Genomic DNA, 25,160 nt, shown 5'->3' with positions numbered 1-25,160 from the left:
CAGTGCAACACTTGGTCATGCTGGTTGGGGCATTCTGAGACAAATCCACTTCGTTGACAATCCCCTATTTTTAAAGAAGTATAGGCCAACATAGTGTTTTCCACTTTGCTGCCAGTTCCATCATCCACCAAGGAGATGATTTAGGGAGTTCCATCACTCACCAGGGAAATGATGTAGGTTGGACAACCCCCTGCACTGATTTCCTGTTTTGTTAGTATTGGCTCTTGATAAGATTCAGAATGCAGGTTATAACATTTTGTGTAGCTCAAGCGGTGTTACAATTCCTCTGTTTGAAAAACAGTCTTACAATGCGAAAATGACTACCAAATGTGTGTTTATGTATCTGCAGACAAATACACATATAATCCCATAATTATATCTAGTGGTTGATTTTTCCTTGTATTTTAAATCCCACATGCCTTGCTGACCCCTAAAAACTTTCAGGTATTCATGTTAAATTCCAGAGGGTTCACAGAAATGCTTATAAAGCAAAAAAGTAAAACCTTCCATGCCTGCTTCAGAGAGCGCTTATGGTACATCTCTTATGTGATAAAGGGCCTCTCCTGATCCTCCCCTGGTGTTCCCTGTAGACCAGATTTTTCTTCTTTTGGATTGAGGATACAGTAGAAATAATCATAGAAGGCCAGGTAGCAGCAAAATATGGTCATCCCATTTTCAGAAGTGCCTATCTCAGATGGAGCTGGATTTCACTTGAAATTGGAATCCAAACTTTTAAATACTGGATGTTTCAGTGGGATGATAAATCTGCTGTAGTTTTGAAAGAGCTATCAGCACTGAACCCAATTTTTACAAAGTCTAGTGCTTTGAATAGATCCTTTAAAGTTGAGACAAAACTTTGAGCAAATTCATCACTTCTCTGAGGGTCCTTCCAGACAAGGCAAAAACCCATGATGGGTTCCAGATGAGCCTGAGATATCCAAAACAACATCTCAGTCTAATCTGGATTAACTCAGAGTAAATTTGGATTTCCAGAGTTACTCCGAGTTGAAAAAAACACATCCAAAGATTCTGACCTTTGCAGGTTTTCCATGATACCAAGGATCAGTCCCCAATGCCATCCTATTTTGTTTTTATTTTTGGGCTCCAGGAGTCTGAAGAACTGGGATGGCAGTGCCACCCTCCCCTACCAGTCCCTAAACAGGGACAGGCCTGCCTCCAACCATATGAGATAGGAGGGGGAATCCATCCACTGCCAACACTAAAAGTGTGGGATTTGGGCCCACTGTCTGGCCTAAATTCCAAAAGGAACTAGGATTTAAAATTCTAGTTCCTTTCAGGATTTAGCCCTATCAGGAAGGGCCCCGAGATGAAAACCACTAGCTGCCACGAGTTTTAAAGCAGTATAAAGTCTCATGATGAGACCCCATCTTTCAAAGCATTCCAAGGCGAAGATGCAGCTGTGTATCATTCCTGTTGACTTTATCCACAACAGTCCAGCGCCTAAACATTCAGATGAGTAATAAGACATCTGTATAAGATTCAGTTTAAAAGAAATGGATGGTTTCTTTATATATTGTGTGGAAAATACTGCGAAATTAAGGTCTATGCTAAATATACTTAGATATTATCTTGGCTATTATAGAGTTATATATGAATCCAATTTCTCCATACATAGGTGTGCATTTATAAAAACACATCCATTGCCTTTTAACACATAGCAAGCAAATATAAAACATATTTTCCATAATTCCAAATTGAATGTAGTTTTGTAGTATCTAATATTTCATTTTCTTTTTTTAAGCTGCTATATAGATTTTTTATTTGTTAAAACTGGCTTTCAAGCATGTTTCATAGGTGATATGACATTCATGCTTTCAGCACAAGCACTGGGACACACAAATGTAAATCGACAATCACCGTGTAAGACGTACGTATAACATAATTCCAGTCTAACTGTAGCTTTACCTGAGAATGCATGCCCTGTTAGTGAATCCAAACCTGAAATTAAAGAAGTAAAACAAAAACAAAATACATATATGTTAAGAATTAGTTTAAACCCAATCAAAACTACTTTTGCCACAAAAAAAATATTTAGGTATTAAGCAGTTTGCTGGATTAATGACCAGAAAGTTACCCATTACTTCAGATAAAAGTTTTAATAATGTACAGCACTGTTACACTATGTAACACCTCAAAAATGCCTTATAACCTCTGCTTCATTCATCCCCCCCCCAAAAAAAAACCCCCACTGAGGTAGGTCACAATTATTCAAATTAGTATAGATGGAAAATTGAAAAAAGGAATAATTAACCTTATGCAATAACTGCATCTTTACCCCATTCTAATCTTATATAGACCTAGTGACCATGATCTGTATAGAAATTGCGAACTCTCTTTTTTAATGCCAGATTATTGCCGTATTATTGTTGTTGTTGTTGTTATTATTTATTTATTTATTTATTTGATACATATCAAGATTAGTGCAAAGCAAAAAAGATGACTATGATGTATTAGATAACACGTCGGACACTTCCCAAGTTTCTAGGATTGTGTGATGCATTGAAAAATAATGCGTGCAGATCTGAGTAGGGTGGCCTTTTGCAGCTGACAGATGGTAATTTTGGCAGCGCCAATTGTTTTTAAGTACAGGACAAGGTCTTTAGGCACTGCACCCAGTGTGCTGATCACCACTGGGACAACCTTTACTGGCTTGTACCAGAGTCTTTACTGTTCTAAATCCTCATATTGTGTAAGCTTTTCCAGTCGCTTCTCATCAATTCTGCTATCACCTGGGATTGCAAGATTGACGATCCATACTTTGTTTTTTTCCACGATCATGAGATCAGGAGTATTGTGCTCCAAAACTCTGTCAGTCTGAATTTGGAAGTCCCAGAGTAGTTTGATGTGTTCATTTTGTGTAACTTTTTCAGGCTTATGATCCCACCAGTTTTTTGTCATAGGCAAATAAGAAGAAGAAGAGGAGGAGGAGGAGGTGGCGGCGGCGGCGGCGGCGGCAGCAGCAGCAGCAGCAGCAGCAGCAGCACAACAAGATGAGTCCACAGCAAACAAGATCACTATGGTGGTTTTTGTATTGGATCACACGGACACTTCCCAAGTGTCTAGGACTGTTAGATGTATCAGCAAATAATGTGTGCAGATCCAAGTAGGGTAGCCTTTTGCAGCTGACAGATGGTAATTTTGTCAGTGCCGATTGTGTTTAAGTGCAGGCCAAGGTCTTTAGGCACTGCACCCAGTGTGCCGATCACCACTGGGACCACCTTTACTGGCTTATGCCACAGTCTTTGCAGTTCGATCTTTAAATCCTCATATCACGTCAGCTTTTCCAGTTGTTTCTCTTCAATCTTGCTGTTGCCTGGGATTGCAACATCGACGATCCATACTTTGTTTTTTAACATGATCATGAGGTCAGGAACATTGTGCTCCAAAACTCTGTCAGTCTGAATTTGGAAGTCCCAGAGCAGCTTGACGTGTTCATTTTCTGTATCCTTTTCCGGCTTGTGATGCCACCAGTTCTTTGTGTCAGGCAGATGGTATTTGTGGCACAAGTTCCAATGAATCATCTGAGCAACGGTGTTATACCTCTGCTTGTAGTCTGTCTGCACAATCTTCTTGTAGCAACTGAGGATATGATCTATTGTTTCATCTGCTTCCTTGCAGAGTCTACACTTGGGATCTGTTATCGACTTTTCAGTTTTGGCTTTGATGGCCTTGGTTCTAATGGCTTGTTCTTGGGCTGCCAGAATCAGGCCCACCATCTCTTTTTTCAAAGTTCCTTTTGTGGGCCACATCCATGTTTTTTCTTTGTCAATTTGGCTCTCCATTTCCCCCAGCAACTATCCATGGAGAGCCTTCTTTCACCACTTTTCTCTTCTGTCCTGCATTGTATTTTTATGGTATTCACTCTCTGTCTTTTGCACTTGAAGCGGTTTACTACTATTGACTTCTCCCAATGTTGGTTCTTGACTGCCTTTCACATAATCTGCCAGTGCATGTTTTTCTTTTCTATAATTTGTTTCACTTGCAGAAGCCCTCAGCCTCCTGATTTTCTGGGCAGGTAAAGTCTGTCGACATCACTACGCAGGTGTAATGAGTTATTATTATTATTATTATTATTATTATTATTATTATTTCTTCTTCTCTTACTAAGAATCAAAAGTGGCACTGTGAGGCTATTTAGAAATAATCTCATGCTGTTCATTTTCTGGGCTGATCCCTTATTTTGAAAAATAAGCCTGATAAGTACTGCTTCTTTTGAAGAATAATCAATGTTTCAGTTTTCTGCAGGGGGCAGGAGATACCTTGTTTTGCTAGTAGTATGCCTCTTTGCTAAAATAATAATTCTATCTTATCGCGATCCCTTTCTCTTTCTTTGTGATGAAAATCAGATGTGTTGTGTGTTTAATAGCTGCCTTTCTTTCAAATAAAGTTGACAATTACTAAGTTAAGACTGTCACTAGACCATTGTAGGAAAAATACAATGAAGATTTCTATTTTTCAGTGGAGATAATGTGGTTAGGATAATGTAAATCAATCTAGAGTCTAGATCCTTTAGCTAGTTTAGGGGGCACTGGGACCTTTGCGGGCCAAGTGTGGACTATGGGGAGTATGCCTCTCACTGAAATAGATGTATAATAATGATGGAGCAGGGCAGAGTAGTGTGACCAGCTGTTTGTACCCTGATTATACATTTTCATTATGGCCACATTCGGAAAATATTCCAGTTCTAAACATGATCAAATGCTACATCAGGCATATTTTATTTGGCTCTTTCTAATTAAAAAAAGAGCATGCACTCCAAAATGAGGAAGAGAAATATTTTAATGCATCAACAATTCTGAGTTTTACATAATATAATGCACTGTGTTTGTATGTGTGTCTTCAAGTCCTCTGTTGACTTATCATGATCCCATGATTTTTGCATATTTTTCTTAGGTATGGGTTGTCTTAGAAAGGTTTAGAGGGCATGCTTATCAAGTTTGCAGATTACACCAAATTGGGAAGGATAACTAAGACTCCAGAAGAAAGGATCAGAAATGACCTTAACAGATTAGAGAGCTGGGCCAAAACTTAAAAAAAAATTGAATCTCAACAAGGAGAAATGTAGGATACTTCACTTAGGCAGAAACAATGAAATGCACAGATGCAGAATGGAGGATGCTTGGCTCGACAACAGTACATGTGAAAGGGTTTGCGCTTCATCAAAAGGGGTATGTTGTCAAGGAGACATGATAGCCATGTTTAAATATGTGAAAGGATGTCATAAGGAAGAGGGAGCAGGCTTGATTTTTGCTACCCCAAGACTAGGGGGTCTTATCAGATACTTCTCTCTGCTGCCAGAAGGAAGGTCCTTGAGCCCATCACATGACGCAGATCTAGTTCCAGCAGGACTCCATGTGGCTCCATTGTGGAAGAGAAACAGGGCCTAGAGGAGCTGTGTGTTTACCTGACTCCTCATTGAAGAACAGGCAAAGAGGAAGCGGAGACAGATGGGGAAATAACATGGGAAGAAAGAATACAGACCCTGATAGGAAGGAGAAGAGCCTGGTGGTTCCCTCCACTGTCCCACACTTTTCTCTTGCTCGTCTGATGTCCTAGGACAGTGGTTCTCAACCTGTGGGTTCCCAGATGTTTTGGCCTTCAACTCCCAGAAATCCTAACAGCTGGTAAATTGGGAGTTGTTGCACAAAACACCTGGGGATCCACAGGTTGAGAATTACTATCCTAGGACTTTAGAAAAATTGTTGAAATTACAGAAAAGGAAATTCCACCTGAACAGAATGTAAGAGCTGTTCAGCAGTGGAACCCTCTGCCATTGAGACTTTCAGAGGTTTGGGTGGCTATCTGTTGTGGGTGCTTTGATTGTACTTTCCCTGTATGGCAGGGGGTTAGACTGGATAGCCCATATGGTGTAACCAACTCTATGATTCTAAGGAATACTCAGAGATGGTTTTGGTTAGTTCCTTCTTCTAAAATATAGCCTGCAGGACCTGTTATTTATTAATGATTTCCCATCCAACTACTAATCAGAGCTGTCCTCACTGAGCTTCCAAGATTAGATGGGATATGGTGCATTTACAGTTCTTAGGCAGTTGCTAAAGAAAAATCCTTTAAGAATATAAACTACTGTGCCAGGCAGTAGAAAACCTACTGCAAGCAGAATGAAACATTTTAAAGCCATAATGCAGAATAAGCAACAAATGGGCCATTAACTAGATATCAATATCATTTAGTTTTAGGAAAGATTTAAAATTAGAGATGCAAACCATAACTAGCTTTATTTTTGCACAGTAAACTTTAAAAAGCCTATCACATGTGCAAGCCTCCATAAGCTTAGCCTTTAGTTTTTTGAATCTCCCACAATAATTTTCTGTGCATTTCTATAAAATCCACAGTATTGGAAAGTACAATAAATTTGTCTTGTAGTAAATATAGTACCCTTGAAAGAAATATTTGTGTGTGGCGGCTCTGTAATGGAAAGAGCTTTAATTAACTAAAAGAGATGAATAGAGGCAGCAAAAAAAATTCACATAGCCCAAGAACTCTGCAACATCATTTTTCTTCTAATCCATCGATGTTTGCCAAATGTTCCTAGTTCCATGCACCATGTCAGAGACGTGGAGAATCAATTGTACAGTTTGTGAGACTCAAGAAGATGTCAAAATACTGTCAATTTGGTCAAATGTTAAATGATGCCTTGAGAGACCAATTTATTGCTGCTTTGTACAATAATCAGACATGAGAAAAGATGCAGGCTGCCTCAGCATGAAACTCACAAAGTTGTAGAGAAGATTTTTTTAATGTGCCTTTAATAGTAAAGTCATCCTTAAAAAGTCTATTGTTTGTTTGTTTGCTTGTGTACATTTTTTTCTTTTGGAAGAGCAGGATATAAATATCATAACCAAAAAAGTAGCATTTTTTACTGAGCAAAAGCCATACATAGAAATATTGTGATCATACTACGAAAAATAAGTCAAAGAAAAATTTAAGGACAATCAGTACTCTCTCTGACAAACCCATTCTGGCTTGTATGCTCAGGTTTTTCCAAAGAAGAATGCTTCAGCACCTTCAGACTTACAAATCAAAGATGTTTCTTTTCTTCCCAAAAACAATCAGAAAACATAGCAATGAAAAAGATGGAGAATGAAGACAATCATGTTATGACCAATAGCCATATTGCATCACATAGAATCATAGCGTTGGAAGAGATCACATGGTCCATCTATTCCAATTCCCTGCCATACAGGAAAAGCACAATCAATGCATCTTCAACAGATGGCCATCCAGCCTCTGTTTAAAAGCCTCAAAGGCAGGTGCTTCCACCACACTCCAAGGCAAAGAGTTCCACTATTGAACAACTCATATGGTCAGGAAGTTCTTCCTAATGTTCAAGTGGAATCTTCTTTCCTATAGTTTAAGCCCACTGCTCCGAGTCCTAGTCTCCAGGGCATCAGAAAACAATCCTGCTCGCTCTTCCTTATGATAGCCTTTCAAATATTTAAACATGGTGATCATGTCTCCTCTCAGCCTTCTCATCTGCAGGCTAAACATACCCAGCTCTTTAAGACATTCCTTATAGGGCATGGTCTCCAGACCTCTGATCATTTTAGTTGCCTTTGTCTGGACACCTATCAGCTTGTCAATATCTCTTTTAAACTGTGGTGCCCAGAATTGGACACTGTATTCCAGATGAGGTCTAACCAAAGCAGAATAGAGAAGCATCATTACTTCCCTCGATCTAGAAACTATACTCTTTTTGATGCAGTCCAAAATCCCATTGGCTTTTTAAGCTGCTCATCACACATGAATCATGTTCAATTTGTTGTCCATTGAGATTCCAAGATCTTTTACTATAGTTGAGGCAGGTGTCACCCACCCTGCATCAGTACAAGTGGAGTATCCTACACTTCTCCTTGTTGAAATTAATTTTGTTTATTTTGGTCCAGCTCTCTAATTTGTCGAGATTATTTTGAATTCTGATCCTCTCTTCTGGAGTTTTAGCTATCCCTCCTAATTTGGTGTCATCTGCAAACTTGATAATCACACCCTCTAAGTTATTAATAAAGATCTTGAACAACACCGGGCCCATGACAGAACCCTGCAGCACTCCACTAGTCATTTCTTTCCAGGATGAAGATGAACCACTGGTGAGCACCCTTTGGGGCCTTACTGAAATCAATATATGATATATTCACAGCATTCCCTGCATCTACCAAGCTTGTAACCCTATCAAAAAAAAAAAGAGAGGTAAGATTAGTCTTGCATAACTGGTTTTTGAGAAATCCATTTGATTTTTAGTAATCACAGCATTCCTTTCTAAGTGATTGCAGACTGCTCGCTTAATGATCTGCTCCAGAAGCTTTCCTAGTATTGATGTCAAGCTGACTGGGTGGTAATTGCTTGGGTCCTCTTTTTCCCTTCTTGAAGATAGTAACATTTGCCCTCCTCCAATCTGCTGGGACTTCTCCTGTTCTTCAATAATTCTCAATGATGATTGCCAATGGTTCTGAAATGACTTCTGCTGTTCCTTCAATATTCTTGGATGTAGCTCATCTGGCCCTGGAGATTTGAATTCATTTAGAATAGTAAGGCATACCTAGACTACTTCTTTACCTATTTTGAGTTGCAGTTCCCCTATTACCTTGTCCACTCCATGTTGCTCAGGTTGAACACCGATATCCTTTTGTGGGAAGATTGAGGCAAAGAAGGTGTTGAGCAGCTCTGCCTTTTCCCTATCCCCTGTTGGCATTTCACCACCTTCCCCATGCAGAGACCCTACCTCCCCCCCTCTTTTTTTCTGCTGACATAACAAAATAACGAATTTTAATTGTTTTTAAGCTCTCTGGCAAGCTTGAGCTCATTTTGCATTTTAGCCTTTTGGACCTTTTTCCTACATGAGTTGGTAATTTGTTTGAATTCCTCCTTGGTGATTTCACTCCTTTTCCATTTCTTGCACATGTCCCTTGTAAATCTTAGCTCAGTTGAAAGTTCTTTGGACATCCATTCTGGTTTCTTTACACTTTTTTCCCCCTCCTTGTTGGCACTGTTTGCATTTCTGGCTTTAGTATCTCGCTTTTAAGAAACTTCCATCCACCATTAACTTCTTTCTCTTTAAACATTCCTAGCTGTAGGATCACACTCAGTATTCCCTTAGGTTTTCTGAAGTCAGCTGTCCAAAAATCTAGAATGCATGTCTGACATCTCCTAGTTTCCACTTTCCTCTGCATCACAATATCTGGGAGCAGATGGTCATTTCCACCTAAGGTTCCCACCACTTAAACTCCATTTACTAGGTCCTCAATGTTGGTTAGGATCAGATCCAGAATAGCCGATCCCCTTGTTGCTTCTTCCACCTCTTGGACAATAAAATTATCTGCAAGGCAAGTGAGGAATTTGTTGGACTCTGTACTCTTGGCAGCATTCCCTACCCCCACCCCCACCCCCCAAACAAATTTTGGAATATTGAAATCTCCCATTACATCTATCTCTCTTCTTTCCACATGTTTGCTCATTTATTCAAGGAAGGGTTCATCCAGGTCTTTAATAGTATGTGTCCTTTTCTCTTATACAGGGTTGGTTTAACCTCCACAACTACATCTTTTTCAGTTCTCACTCCCTGAATTTTTATTCAGATGTTCCCAATCTGGTTGTCAGGATTGAAGTTCCATATTTCTTTAAAGATGTAAATATCCTTAACATATAATGCTACCCCACCCCCTCTCCTATTTGGTCTATTTTTCTGAAATAAGTTATACCGCTCCATTACTACATTCCAATGATAGGGGTTAACCCCACCAAGTTTCAAGTGATGCCTATTACATTGTAACTGTTTTGTTGTGCTTAATTCCAGTTCATCATTTTTATTTCCCATGCTCTGTGCATTCATGAAGAGACATCTAAACCCATGGGGCATTTCCCCTAGTTGGTTATTAGGGGGAAATAATCCCCTGCCACGTGTTGCTATGGCCTAGTCTGTTTTGTGTGTATATATAGTTGTGTATATGTGTGTTTGCATGTGTGTGTGTATGTATGTATGTGTGTGTGTGTGTGTGTGTGTGTGTGTGTGTGTGTATATATATATATATATATATATATATATATATGCGGTTTTGCGGATGCGCTGTAATTGTAGGGTTTTTTTTTTTGCTTTAAATCCCCTCCACTGTGTTTTTCAGTGTTTTTATGAGTGATGGTAAATCATTGACCTGATAGGTGTATTGTTTCCAAATTTGGTGTCAATTCGTCCAGTGGTTTTTGAGTTATGTTATTCCTACAAACAAACATTGCATTTTTATTTATATAGATTATTTATTTATTTCTTTGCTTCATTTATATCCCATCTTTCTTACCCCATAGGGGAACTCAAGGCAGCTTACAACTCTGGCAAGATTCAATGCCACTTAAAACATAGTCATAAAACCTATCCCATATACTAAAAACAATTGAAACATTTAAATAATAAAGCACATAAATTACTGTCCTTTTACTGTTTGGTACATGGAAGAGCAACTCTTTTGAAAACATGCTTAAAATACTGTGTGCGCTTTGACCCTGACTTGGATTGATGAGCCCTTCTGTTTCCAAACTTCTTCATTTTGAAAAACGTATGTATCTAATGAATAGAGACATATGGATTAAACTAGAGAAGAGATTTTCAAACTGTGTGTGGAGATATGGCTGCGTTGTGAAGGTATGTTGTATGAATGTAACAAGAAACTTAAATTTCTCTATGTGAAATGAGCAATACCAATTTCATTCATTTTTACACTGCAATGGTACTAATTAGTACTGTGCACTAGTATATCCCCCACTCCAAAAATCTTGGAAATGTATGCCATTATCTTGCATTTTGTTACAACAATTTATGTATGTGTCTTTTTCTCATATATATACAGGGTTGGTTTAACCTCCAGTCTGCTAGTGAAACTGAATTACTGTCTGAATGAAGCTTGTCTAAAAAGTGCATCACCAACATGAAATATTTTGAAAGCTCTGAACTAGAAAATCAACCCATATTTTACTCTTTGGGAACTTTCAGATGAAGGATTCCTATCATTTGTAGTTTAAAAGTAACAGTGTTCTTATTTTACCTTTCCTTTTTCTTTAACAGATTTTCTCTGTTACCAAACAGGGCAGAACACATGGGCAAATTTCAAATGGAAGACAACAATATCTGCATGTCCTGAGAACTGAATGAACAATGCGCTGTAGATCACACAGAAAAAGCCTGATCAGGGATGTCAAAACATCCATCACCACCTCAGCTTTCTTCACCATCCCCAATCAGGAGAAGACTTGGCATGTGTTGATCTTCTCAATACAGTGCAACTGCAGGGATGATTCCCTATACATTTGCCATCTCCAGGTTGGAGAGGAAGAGGAGGGCAAAGGTTTGGACTCTTCTTGTTATACTTGCTGGGGGTCAGTGGAGCATTCATCAAGGGAAGAGAGGACAATGTAGAAAGAATGACCTGACTCTTCATCAGGCTTGATAGAGATAACCAGTGACCATTTCAAAACAAACAAACAAGTGGAAACTTATCAAATCACAGGAAATAACATGTAGGAAAGAATACTGCTGGAACATGGCCATACAGCCTGAAAAACTCACAGCAACCCAACACATTGATCCCTAAATATTCTATGCCTCCACAGGTCTCTAAAACCAGTCAGTTCTCTCCTTTGATTATCTTGTCTCTCTTACAACCCTTGTTGTTTCTTAGGACCCCTTCACACTTACCCTTTTTTAGGGTTAGAGTTCAGCCACGGAGCCCAAAGGCTCCTATCACACCCCAGAGATCTATGTCCAGGATGGCGCCATGGATGAATTGTTGCCACCACCTGAAAAAAATGGTGGCAGTGGACAATGGAAGGCTCCCTGTTTTTCCATAAGAAAAGATGGGTCTAGCTGCTGAAAACAGGCTTTCTTGCAGGGGGGAGCCGTGATGGAGCAGAGCGTGGGGTGACAGGCTGCCATGCTCCCTACGCGGGTGCTGCTAGGAGACGGTAAGACAGCCTGATTCCAATGGCACATGTGACAAGGTGAAAAATCTCTATGAAATCCAACCCTGTATCTTTCCAATCAAAACTCTGACTTCATAGACACAGGCCTTTTATTTGCCACATTTTCTCCCTGTAGCCTCCCCACTTCCCTTCACAGCTTCCCCTAAAATCATAGAGTTGGAAGAAACCCCAAGGGCCATCCAGTCCAACCTCTTACCATGCTGGACACCCAATCAAAGCACCCCCAACAGATAGCTATGCAGCCTCTGTTTAAAAAGCACCAGAGAAGGGGACTCCACCAAGCTCTGAGGAGTTAGCACAATAGGTCACTATTGCCACAATTTGTCAGTTTCAGGTAGTCTCATTTAAACTATGTTACCATCCATGCAGGATTCACACTCATGTTTCAACCTTACATCCACTGAAGCCAGAGCTCTAATTTTAATGCCAACCTAGCTGCCTAGAATCTCAAATGAGTCAAATGTATGCATTCATTTAATTTGCTACATGCTTCCACTCCAAAAATAGTAATCAATGTGGCTCACAAACATTACTCAAGGCGAATTAAAAACAAATGAATCAAGCCCTTCCTATTAGAATCATCACCATAATCAATAAACAAAATAAAAGTTTATATTTTGTTTATTGATTATGGTGATGATTTTAATACGGAGGGCTTTCTTGATTTGTGCCACATTTTATCCCAGACTTAAAACAGCTGTAATCATAAATGATATACCTCTCTGAGATGAAGAAAGGAAGTAAAAAGGAAATGGTTGTACACGTAGAGTCTGAAAAACCCATAGATGAAACATTTCATTTATTGAGTACAGGTTGATCATTCAAAATACTCCAAAATCCAAAATTGTCCTCATGGCTGGTTAAGTCAGTACACCCAAACTTTGTTTCAGGCACAAACATATGTAAAGTACTGTGCATAAAATTAATTTCACAGTATGTGTATATGAAACATAAATACATTTTGTGGTTTGACTTGTGTCTCATCTCCAAGATATCTGATGGTGCATGCATAGGCAAATGTAGGTATTGCAAAGTCTCCTTTCAAAATCTGAAACTCAAAATACTTCTGGTTCCAACCATTCCACATAAAATAAATCCAACCTGTAGTAATACTACTATTGCTACTACTATAACTATTTTATGTATTACCTGCCTCTCCTTTTGACTCAAGGCAAGGCACAACATAGTCAGATAAAAACACATCTATCTATGCACATAATAACAGGGAGAATGTGTATGCGTGCATGTGGCGGACAGCCTCCCACCTCCACAAACAGCTATAGTTTCAAGTGTTGAGAAGCATCCAAAGGCATTCTTTCCCCTGTCATTGCAGGTTATAATGGCTGCCATGAACATGTAACCCAAACCCTGCCAATGTCCTCCCCAAACACCATACTGCCCACCACCCAAGTGAAGGCTTTAATTCAGGGACAATTTCATACTAGATGTTCTGTTTTTCCTCCAGAATGGACATCCCAGAGTTCCTTTCTCTCTCTCAAATGGTGTGGAATTTGCATGACCCCACCCACTGCCTCTCACTTAACCCTTTCCTATCCTTTCCTATGGCACACAGCAAACAGGAATTGATCAGCAAATGAATAAGAGGTTTGGGGAAAATTGACCTTGATTTATAAGAGTTATAGTTCACCTATATCCAGAGAGCACTGTGAACCCAACCAACGATGGATCTGAACCACACTTGCCATGGATGATGTGATTTGCAGTACCTTCCTGAGACCACTGCTACCCCCATGAATGACGGGCCTGGACCAAGCTTGTGACACAAACCTCCCATGACCCACTTTATGTCTTGGTGCAGATTGGGGAAGGATAGACCAGGGACGAGGGGAATTGCAGTATCTTCACACACTTCCAGAAACCATTGCGACCCAAATGAATCATGCACCTGGACCAAATTTGACACACAGACTCTATGATGCATTTTCTGTCCTGGTAAGGGTTGGGGGAGAATGGACCACAGATGATGGGATTTGCAGTACCTTCACCCACTTCCACAGACCATGGTGATCCCCACGAATGATGGGCGTAGACCAAAGTTGGAGCACAAAACCAATTGACACACCTGTGTGGGAGTTGTAGTTCACCCACCCAGAGCACTCTGAACCCCATCAATGACAAATCTGGACCACACCAAACACAGAACCCTGGTGACCAACAGAACATACTGGAGGTGTTTGTTGGGGGACCAACCTACCTGTGTGGGAGTCGTAGTTCACCGTGCACCCAGAGCACTCTGAACCCCACAAATGACAGATCTGGACCAAGCTAGTATTATAATATAGTTAAAATACAACTACAAGCACATATATGGAAACATACATGTATTTAAAACATAATATAAAGTTAAAACATAATAAACATAGAATATAGAGATTGCTTGTTTAGCTGTTGGTGCTCTTTTGGCAGGTCATTCTCAGTGCTGGAGTGGCCAATGAAAAGGTCCTCTGGATGATGGTCACTAATTGGGTTCTGGATGACTGGAGTAACCACCCCGCAGAGGACCTCAGTGTTCTAAAGGGCAGATTGTATGGGAAAAGGCAATGCTGTGGGGAACTTGGACCCCAACCATGTAGGACTTTAAAGGTCAAATCCAACACTTTGAACTTTGCTCACTTTGTAATGAGACTGGTGTCAGGATGAAGTCCTGCTAGCTTGCTGAATTTCTTGTGTAATTAATTCACAGTGTTGTACAGAAAAGGGCTCTTGCATCTTTAAAGCTTGTATACGAGTGAGAATTTCAGAACATGTTGCTCATCTGACAAGCACAACAGCTGAAATTACCTCTTCTACACAATCTTTAAATGTGCTCATGTTTTTTCTTCTAGTTTTTATCCTAGCAACCATGTCGTCTCCTTGAAACTAGAGCCCATATGAGGGTAGTAACAGAAGGAAGATGATGGTCCTCTGATTTCATTTATCTTCTTAGCTAGTTTGAATCAGCCGCAGAAGCTGAGCAGCATACTGAACCCACAAATGATGCTTCTTCCCCATTTTATTTTCACACACACACAAGGAGGCTCTTTGATACCATATGAGGAGGGCAAAGGAAAGCTCTATACGCCCTGCTTAAATAAAGATAAATATACCCTGACAGAGTTCCCAGCCAGACTTCAATGCATGCAATTACCATACTTAACAACAGAATGAATTTTTTTGCTGTGACTACACGTTAAGTGCATGCTTGCTTTAGGGATTCAAGCAGCCTCTCCTGAGAGCTGAAGGCCAGGAGAAGAGCAATATTCTCAGTTGTTAACCAAAAGCTTTGTATTTGTTGAGATGATTTTCAGCTAAGCAAATCTCATCAGGGTGGATACAAGTCTCTGAAACTCATTTTGCTGAACACAGGGCTCTGGTTAAGCCATGCACACTATGTTCCTAGCATGCGGAATCTGATTCACAGAACAATGTGGGGCGAAGAAGATGGCAAACAACAGCAAGAGAGCTTCCCGTGTCCAGAACCTCTCCCTCTTGCTGTAGCTGTGACATTAGTAGCCTTGGTTTTAACATCTCATGCAAAAATAACTGATCCAAAAAACACCTTTGTACAGTGTCATTTCACAGTGCTGTGTAAGGTTCTCCTCAGGAAGCCTTCTATTTTACTTTCTGGAGAATATGGATAATGCCGTTTTGACATAATTTTGAGACTAGAGGCAATGCATTTCTCTTCTGCCCATACTATTGTAACATCATTGCTTTCAAAATGGTTTAATAAAATGTATAATAAGTCAATCAATCTCCCTTCTAATGTCACATTATAATTATATGTATATATTGATAGCAGAATATACTATGTAAACCCTATTGTTCTGATGGGTGGCCAACTGGAAGTATAAATTGAGGTAGCACTGATGCATATTGCATCTAATCTCTATATATAGAACCATTAAACTGTTACCAATAAATGAAAGCATATCATTTTCAAGCCCTGTATAGAAGTTCTCCATGCTTTGCAACCAGGCTTGTGGGGAGGAGGAAAAATGTGTCCCACAATGTTCCCGTCAGGTCCAATGTCAAATTTTTACATATTGAATGAAATTTCAAAATGAGGAAACGAATGTAATAGTTGAGATAGTAGACTGGGATTCACAAGACTGGAATATGAGTCCCCACATAGGGTGCATTGACCCCAATGAAAAGACTAAAAAGTCCTAGAATTTGTTCTTATTTTTCCTGATTTAATTTGGATATCTGCACATGCTTCGCTTATCCCAGAATATTTTCTCTAAGTTCCCAGTATGATCAAAGTCTTTTATGCCTGCTGCACACATTATTTTATTTTAACCCAGTGTAAAATCAGAAAGAATGGGAACAAAACCTAAGCCTTTGCACGCTGAGCTGTGAAACTTAGGTCTCATCTACACTACTATAATTTTTTTTCATGTCAGGAGCATTTTGAGAAACTGCAAATTGTTTCTGGTGTGAGAGAATTGGCCGTCTATAAGGACGTTGTCCAGGGAATGCCCAGGTGTTTGACCATCTTGTGGGAGGCTTCTCTCATGTCCCCGCATGAGAAGCTGGAGCTGACAGATGGGAGCTCACCCCGCTCCCTGGATTTGAACCACCAACGTTTTGGTCAGCAGTCCTGCCAGCACAAGGGTTTAACCCTTTGTACCACCAGGGGCTCATTCTTGAAGGTGACTAATAACTTTTTTGCACTCCAGCTCCCATAATCCTCTAACCAGCATGGCTTCTTCCCTTGCTGGCTGAGGCATTTTGGCTGCTGCAGTCCACGAAAACAGCTTCCCGAAACCCTAAAGCAAAGGGGTCAATCTTATAATGCTGATTTAACTGTATTATATGGTCAGTGTAGAGTTATACAATGCAGTTTACCTGCATTGAAATGTATTATATGACTATATAACTCAGTTCAATCTGCATTATAATGAAAGTGTAGATGGGGACTTCAGTTGGTGAACTCAGAGCAGCAACACTGGTTCAGCCTGACCTATTTCAGATAGTTCTTGTTATCACGGAAGGAAACTGAATATAAATGTTACATGCATAGATCTATGTGTTAAGCTTGTATCCACATGCCTGGGATCCCTGACTGCATGGCTGGTAAACCCAGGCTGGATCTACACTGCCATATAATCCAGTTCAAAGCAGACAATCTGGGATCAGAAACAGGATTATATGGCAGTGTAGATCCAGCCCCAGTGACATAAATGTGCCTATGCATATTTGTCCAAATGAGCTTGTATTCTCCTTTCAGACCTCTTACGCAGAAGAAGTTCCTTGAAAGCAGATCTCACTGGGATGTTAGAGGCGAGGAAAGCATAAATCCCTTATACTTGCTTGGGATGTGAGGATCTTAACCTCTGCAAGTAACTATAATTTAGCCCTGAAAACCCCCAGGATGATAACCACAGCTTGATTAAACGATCATGGCTGTCCTTTTAATTTTTTCTTAAAAGATATAAATTAACAATGCATTCTTATGGATGTTGACTCAAAAGTTAGCAAAATGAATTGAATGGGACTAGCCAAGAAGCAAGTTTTGTATAGCAAAAGCTAACAATCTCATCCTCTGGAATGTCCAACTCACTGCCTTGGAGTGTGGTAGAAGCTCTTTCATTGGACACTGGATGGCCATCCATCAGGATACTTTGATTGTGCTTTTCGTGCATAGCAGGGGGTTTGAGTACATGGCCCATGTGGTCTCTTTCCAACTCTATTTTTCTATGATTCTCTGTGTCCAAGACTTGTGAAATATTGTTCTGTGATGACTGATCTCATATTATGGAGGACTGCATTCAGTGCTATCTCACAGCTTTAAAAGGATGCTGATAAACCTGAGCTATAACTGCTCAAAGGGATAAGTCAAAGGAGGACAGGAAGATCTTGGCATATTTCACCTAAAAGAAGATAAATTTTTGCAGAGTCTGACAACTTGTTGAAGGGCCTTAAGTCTTGAAAGGTGGTATAGAAATCTATTAATAAATCAAAAGGGAAAAGGAAACCTGAAATATTTTGTGACTCTTAGAACATTTTCGCATGAGGGAGGCAACCTGGCATTGAAGCAGGCATTATAACAGGACAATGTGAGTATCTCATTGATGGTCTGATTAGTCCCTGTTTTTAGCTGGTCCTCAAAACACAGCATAATTATCTGTGCAATGCAATTGGAATTAACCTTGGATTTACGAAAATGATTATGAATATGACTATCTCACTTTGGATCAGTGTTCCCTCGCTACTTCGCGGTTCACTTATTGCAGACTCGCTATTTCGCAGTTATATATATATAACCTGGTGGTAACGAGGAAGAGGAAGGTAAAGAGAGTGAGGGGTGGACTTCTTCCCTCCTCACAGGCATTATAACAGGGCCTTGCAATTGAGGAGGCAGCGGAGGTGTCGATTGAGGAGGCAGCAAGAAGACCCGGCAGTAACGAGGAAGAGGAAGGTAAAGAGGACGAGGGGGGTATTCTTCCCTCCTCGTCCTCTTTACCTTCCTCTTCCTCCTCCTCATTGCCACCAGGGCCTCTTGCTGCTGAAAGCAGTGAGGAAGAGGAAGGTAAAGAGGGTGAGGGGGCTGCAAGAGGCCCAGGTGGTGATGAGGAGGAGGAGGAAGAAGGTAAAGAGGGTGAGGGGGTGGCTCTTCTTCCCTCCTCACCCTCTTTACCTTCCCCCTCCTCATAGCCTGGGCCTCTTGCAACTGCTTGGGCCCTGCGACATCTCTGCTGCCTCCTCAATCTCAAGGCCCAAGTGGTGGCAAGAGGCTCGGCTGGGGGTGAGGAGGAGAAAGAGGAAGGTAAAGATGGTGAGAGGAAAGGGGAGGGTCATCTCTACTTCACGGTTTTTCACTTATCGCGGGTGGTCCTGGAACTTAACCCCCGTGATCTCGTGACCACGAGATGCAGAGGCAACCTCAAGAAATGGGGCTACAAAGTGGAATCCACGACATGCGAGTGTGGAGAAGAGCAAACCACTGACCACCTGCTGCAATGCAACCTGAGCCCTGCTACATGCACAGTGGAGGACCTTCTTGCAGCAACACCAGAGGCACTCCAATTTAATCAACTACCAAGCTTGCAAACTCTGTGTCTTTTGTATGTTTGTTTGTTTGTTCTGTCAAAAATGTAATACAACTGTTCGGTTGCCTGACACGATAAATAAATAAAATAACCTCCGTGATAAGTAAGAGAACACTGTATGCACAATAGTCGTCTAATGTTTACATATGTTGTTTTAATGTTGTTTTCAATTGTTGTTTAATTACTTTTAATTGTTATTGTTGTTTGGGCATGGAATAATGCCAATTATGTAAGCCGCCCTGAGTCCCCTTTGGGGTGAGAAGGGTGGGATATAAATGTCATCAATCAATCCTGCCATGTTCCTATCACCTACCTTGAAGTAATTGTTCCTTTTCATGTCCAAGTTGTTTTGTTTCACCTTACAGTATTTTTTTTAAATTAACTAGTGCTAGAATTGTGTAATTATGTTAAAAATAGTAACAAGTACAGAGCAGCAGAAGTGCGGAGAGGCAGGGTTCAGTTGAAGAATGAGAAGGTGGGCTTATTAGAGGGTTTTTTTCTGTGCCAAAAGTGACTTGAGAAACTGCTAGGTTGCTTCTGGTGTGAGAACACTAGCCGTCTGCAAGGACGTTACCATCCTTGTGGGAGGCTTCTCTCCTGTCCCCACATGGAGAGCTGGAGCTGACAGAGGAAGCTCATCCACGCTCAATCTGGATTTGAACCTGCGACCTGTCAGTCTTCAGTCCTGCCGGCACAAAAGTTTAACCCATTGAACCACCAGGGGCTCAATGGGTAAGTGAAAATATCACTATAGGACTATCAATTAGTATATCAGTTCTATTTCATGAATGTGGAGTCACTGATCTTTGTATGTCCCAGCTATTGCTACTCACAACTGCTGTGGAATAATTGCTTCATGTGAAAAAGTCTTTAATAAGATATTGTTGCCAACATCATACTTTTCGGTACCTGGAGTATGCTAATGTTAGATGAGGATAATGGCTGGAACAACTTTTTGCTCACACAAAGAAGTAGTGTTGTATGAGATTCAGCTTGAATTTGCATTTCTAAATACCTTTGAATATGCAACAGAACAGTGGTTCTCAAATTAATTTCTGTTGTGCTGAAATTCATTATGTGATCTTTCATGTTTTTTGTGAACTACTTACTTCCACCAGGGACAGCACTTGAAAACCTTCAAAAAACAAGCACTTGTCCTTTGCGATTATAATGGAACAAAAATAGATGACCACATGGGGAAATCTGTGCTGGCCAGGAAAAATTTCTCACGCCATTTGTACTGTGGAAAGAGCCATTTTTGAGAGACTAGGTCCATTTTCAGGACTGTTCTCTATGGTTTTAGCCTGATGAACGTGGGGAATATTTAAGAATCGAATTGGATGTCTAACTTTTACTTTTGGTTTTTAAGTCACAATTTAACAACTGCTAGGATTGAACTGTACAAAATGTACTCTTCGCTGAAAGGGATTATTGGTTTTCCTTTATTGCAAAAAGATAGTGGTGATGGTGGCAGTGATAGGGAGCTCGGCAACGCCTGACTATGATTTCTAGAACAAAAAGCAAGTACTTGGACTTCTGCATTAAGCAACAAGAAAAAAGTCACAAGGTTTGTGTGCTAGCAGCACTAGCGTAAAAGCTTTGCTACAGCTTGCAGAAACGCCTGTGCATTATTCATTAAAACAGCATTCCCGAAGAAGCAGCAACAGCACTTCTTGCTATCAAGGCAATTCCCACACCAAATTCTAATCAGCAAGTATTGCTGTTCCTATTCATCACAATTTCACTCTCTTGATCCCTAGAGGTGCTTGTGCCACATAGAATAATTTAGGGGATGTTTAACCCATTCCGTTTTGTTTCTTTACAACGGTGTTCCAGAATACACTTTCTTGAAAAGTAAAAGTAATCACAATAAATGGATAGAAATCAAAATATTTTGGGAAATTTTGCAGATAGATTTGTTGGTGGCTGTTGGCTAGGGGAATCAAACGGATAGACAACAGGGAATGACTATCACTTCACCATCACATCTGTGAGTTTAGCAGTATTACTAGCCATTTTTATAAGCAATGCCTTGGGACCCTGCTCTTGATATTTGACGCAGCCAGTGGCATATTGTAAGAGATTGTAGTTATTGTCCAAAATCCCGGAGAACCAAAATCTTCTACTATAATGCCTCCAGTTCTTTAATTAGATCAGTGGTTCTCAACCTGTGGGTTCCCGGATGTTTTTGGCCTTCAACTCCCAGAAATCCTAACAGCTGGTAAAATGGTTGGGATCTCTGGGAGTTGTAGGCCAAAACATCTGGGGACCCACAGGTTGAGAACCACTGGATTAGATGAACCTATGCTTGGGTGTGAAAAGCCTTACTTTGCATAAAGTAAGTCCTGAACAGTGGGGATTTTTTTTTTGCACTGAAAATAGCATTTTCTGTATAGGCAATTGCACACTAACATATTAATTCAGCAAAACTGTTCCCTGAATGCATATTTATTTCCAAAGGCCTTATCTTATATCTGAAGAATGTAATTGGAAAATAAATATAATGACACAGATGGATAATGTTGAAAGCATGAACAGGATACCACTTAATGAATTTGCTTTGCTTTTTCCGCCTAAGCACGGGAAACTAGTAATTAAAAAGCAATTAATAACAGGCCATAACCTCTATGGCCTTTTGAAGTGGTTTGGAAATGGGAAGACAACTAATTCTGTTAATAGTTGTTATTGCTAGAGGGCTATTTTAGCAACACCGTTAAAGATGTGGAATACAACGTGAGTTTAAAAAACTTTTATTTTAAAAACAGGCAACAGTTGGAGCAGTACGTATTCAATGGAATGGAATTAATTGAGCCCAATGAACTATAATAGTGCAAAAAAAAGTTAAAGGTTGAGGAGTTCTCAAAGAGAAAACCAGATAAGCATCTGATTGACTGCGGAATTAATCTCCATAAAATGTAGCTATGGCTGCCAATTCATAGAGAATGGAAAGATCAAGGACTATTAGTCAAGATGGCCTTTATGACATTTCCAGGCTGTGTTTCAGCTGCTAGACAGTGTGAGATGGAGATTGACAATGTATTTGTATCCTGATTGTGAGCTTCCAATACTCAACCATTTGACAGTTGTGTGAATAAATGCTGCATCACACCACTGACCTGATCTAGGACTCCCATTCTTTTGTTTACATGCTTGCATTGGCTTTAGTCTAGAGCAGTGGTTCTTAACCTGTGGGCCGTGGACCACCAGTGGGCCATGTGGACAGAAATCTGGTCCACAAGCTTCCTTCCTCTTTATTTATTTATTTGATTTTATTTATTTCTGCCTCTTTTGAACTGTCTGCCACTTCTCCCTTGTTGATGACCATGCCATGTGTTCTTTATCAGAAACTAGAGCTGATGTGGTCTATCCAATGCAATTTTCTGAATCAGCACCCCAAACTGAATCTAAAGTTGACCAAATCCTGATTCGTAACTCTTTTGGTACTAATGTTGGAGAGTAGTCCTTGGTCAAAGTGGTCCCTGGTCAAGTAATCCCTGGTCAACAAGGTTGGGAACCCCTGGTCTGGAGAGTACCAATATTACAGATGGCATTAAAAGACTCTTAAAGTCCTTTCTGTGATTGCTGTTAAATATTCTGTTCAATGTGTAAGTAGAATATTTGCAAACTTCTGAAAAATACCCATTCTGTACATCTCAGGCAGGTATGTGCATATTATTTAAAGAGCTTCCATCCTAAAAATCAAAGTAATTATTTGATCAGCATTTTCTTGGTATCTTTGAAGTTTCCCAGTGTTCACATTGTTCCAGTAAATAAATGGGATTTTAAGAAATTTCACCTGTTCTTATAACACATGATGAAAGGATGAGAGCTTGGAGATGATGATAGTGGTGATTTTATCTATCATTGAAGAGCACTAAGGGGATAGAAATTACCAGGTATACTAGCACACCTCTGGGGGGGGGGGGAGCACTTTAGCTCTTATGAGTTAAACAAATGCCTAAAGGTCTAATCCTGCACATTGATTCTAAAACCACTGCAATGCTACAAGTCATTTCCATAACAAAATTTGTATTCAGTCTTTTTTAACCTTTATCTATCAGAAAACTTAGAGGGGATAGACATTGAGAATGGGTGAATGAAAGCCTGAGCTATAAATCACTTGCTTAAATTTTAAGGGTGTTTTAATGACATCTGTCAGTTCAAAGGTTCTCTCAAGCTGATTGACAGCTAAATCAATAAACATAGTTAAACATAAAAAGAAATAATGCATCCAGCACAATTTCGGAAGACAACAATGAGATAATATGCAAAGTGCTCTGAGCACTGCTATCCTGTACTGGAAGCTAGTTTTACTCCCTTCTGTGTTTTCCTAGTCAGGAGAGAAATATATTTTTAATTTAGGCAAAAATGATATTTAAAGTCCACAAAAAAGAATTTTTCACTCACACAGGAAAACTCATTAGTATTTTCATATATTTTCCCCTGCAATTTCCCTTATTGGATTTTGCAAGCATTATCACATTGCTGTTTCTTTTTCTGATCTTTTATGCAAATTTCAATGACTCCACACAGTGTATGCAACTTTTGATCAGAGAAATGAATGATAATATTCTGAGAAAGCCCAAAACTCAAGGAGGACAATAAGCCATGTATTAGTTGGGAAATTGTAAGTTAGAGCAGTTGGAATTAAACTGCCAATTAAACACATTTCACCTCTTTCCTACTCAGAACCATAATTTTTCCTGTCTTCTTTGCTGACATATGTTTCATTCTGTCTGTAGATCATACAGCCATCTGCCTGAGGGTGGAAGTGGGGTCTGTGAGAGCCAGAGATGGTACATACAGTTTTGGCATGGTTCCTGTCCAGGGTGTAGCAATCTCTTCACTCACTCCCATCAGAGTACTGATAATATATTGCCTGAAAGTAGCTTTCAGAGCACATGGGGGGAACTACATTGTTACTCTTGGTCATGTGAAAATCTTGAGATAATTTGTGCTCCTGACTGGTATCTTTCTACTAAGATATTTGAAACAATTGTTGTGATTGTTTTTCTCTCTCTCTCAATAGAAAAGGGTTTCCTCCAGGAAACAGTTAACCTTCCTGAAGGCATGAAGAACCCTCACCCCTTATCCATATCAGTCCTTTTGTCCATGTTTTCCAGACCCTGGTTGGACTCAAATTAAATATTGTCTTTTCTAGTGAAAAGTCATAGCAGAAAATGGAAGATAATTTACAATTGGAACACTACATGTTGGTTGGAACCCTATTGGGAAGTTACAAATATCTACAACAATTATGCAGCTCTGCAATGAATTTCGGCCCAAGGAAGGAATTGTAATGGCAGTCAGCGGCTTCCCAAGATATTGCTCTAACAGGTGGTGGAGTGACTACAGTCCCACTCCGCCAACATGTAAGCACTATCTGGTGCAAGAGGGAATTATAACAGAGATCTACTTTAGGGGTGTTGTACCAGAGATCATTCACAGGAAAGAATGATAATGGTAGTCAGCGGCTTCCCAACTGATGGGAATGGACCTTCATCAGTCACAGTGATTGCTGTCCTCCCTCCCGCCATCTCAACTTATGGGGCAGCATGTTGGCATAGTGGGACTGTAATTCTCCACCATCTTGTTAGAGCAATATCTTGGTGGAAGGGTAAATTGCCTTCTGAAAGGACATATAAATAGATACTCATCAATTACAGCAGCTGCTTTCTAGTACATGCAGACTAGAGAACTGTCATGGTCACTATGTGATCCCTAAACTAGGGGCCACCAAGAGATTGTGAGTATCACACAGTTTCATATGTGTAACTCCAGGTCATGCATTTGTAATTCCCCAACAGAATTCCAGACAATATATAGTATTGTTGATATAACTTGATTCCTAACCTTTGACTAGGAAGTTGGCAGAACCCTACCAGTAGATAGAATGAATACTTGGTATATAAATGAGAAACAACAGTAGGGTGCTGGAAGAAAATGCTATGTGTAAAGCAGTTTCTCCTCCATCCTGTAAGATTACTTGTTGCTTTCAGGAGTGGTGCAAGAGGATGGTGTTTCATTACTAGCATTATGCCAGTTGAATCCATTTTTGGTAGATAGGCCAGGAGAGGGAGGATTGAATTTGTTTTTGCTTTA

At 40.0% G+C, this 25,160-nt stretch overlaps 1 protein-coding gene across 5 annotated transcripts in view; it reads right to left on the bottom strand.

The window, feature by feature from the left end:
• DLGAP2 (DLG associated protein 2) overlaps window positions 1-25,160 on the bottom strand; it is a 532,593-nt gene that overhangs the window by 191,817 nt on the left and 315,616 nt on the right. For 3 of the 5 annotated variants that reach the window (XM_060752711.2, XM_060752710.2, XM_060752715.2), the window contains one exon: window positions 1,927-1,959. The exons of the other annotated variants lie outside the window; for them this stretch is intronic. In XM_060752711.2, coding sequence (XP_060608694.2) covers window positions 1,927-1,959 — 33 coding nt within the window. The remainder of the gene's footprint in view (window positions 1-1,926; window positions 1,960-25,160) is intronic. 5 annotated transcript variants of the gene reach the window in all.

Source organism: Anolis sagrei, chromosome 1 (assembly GCF_037176765.1).
Source record: "Anolis sagrei isolate rAnoSag1 chromosome 1, rAnoSag1.mat, whole genome shotgun sequence".
Classification (NCBI taxonomy): Eukaryota; Metazoa; Chordata; class Lepidosauria; order Squamata; family Dactyloidae; genus Anolis; species Anolis sagrei.
This window is presented reverse-complemented; position numbering and strand designations above follow the sequence as displayed.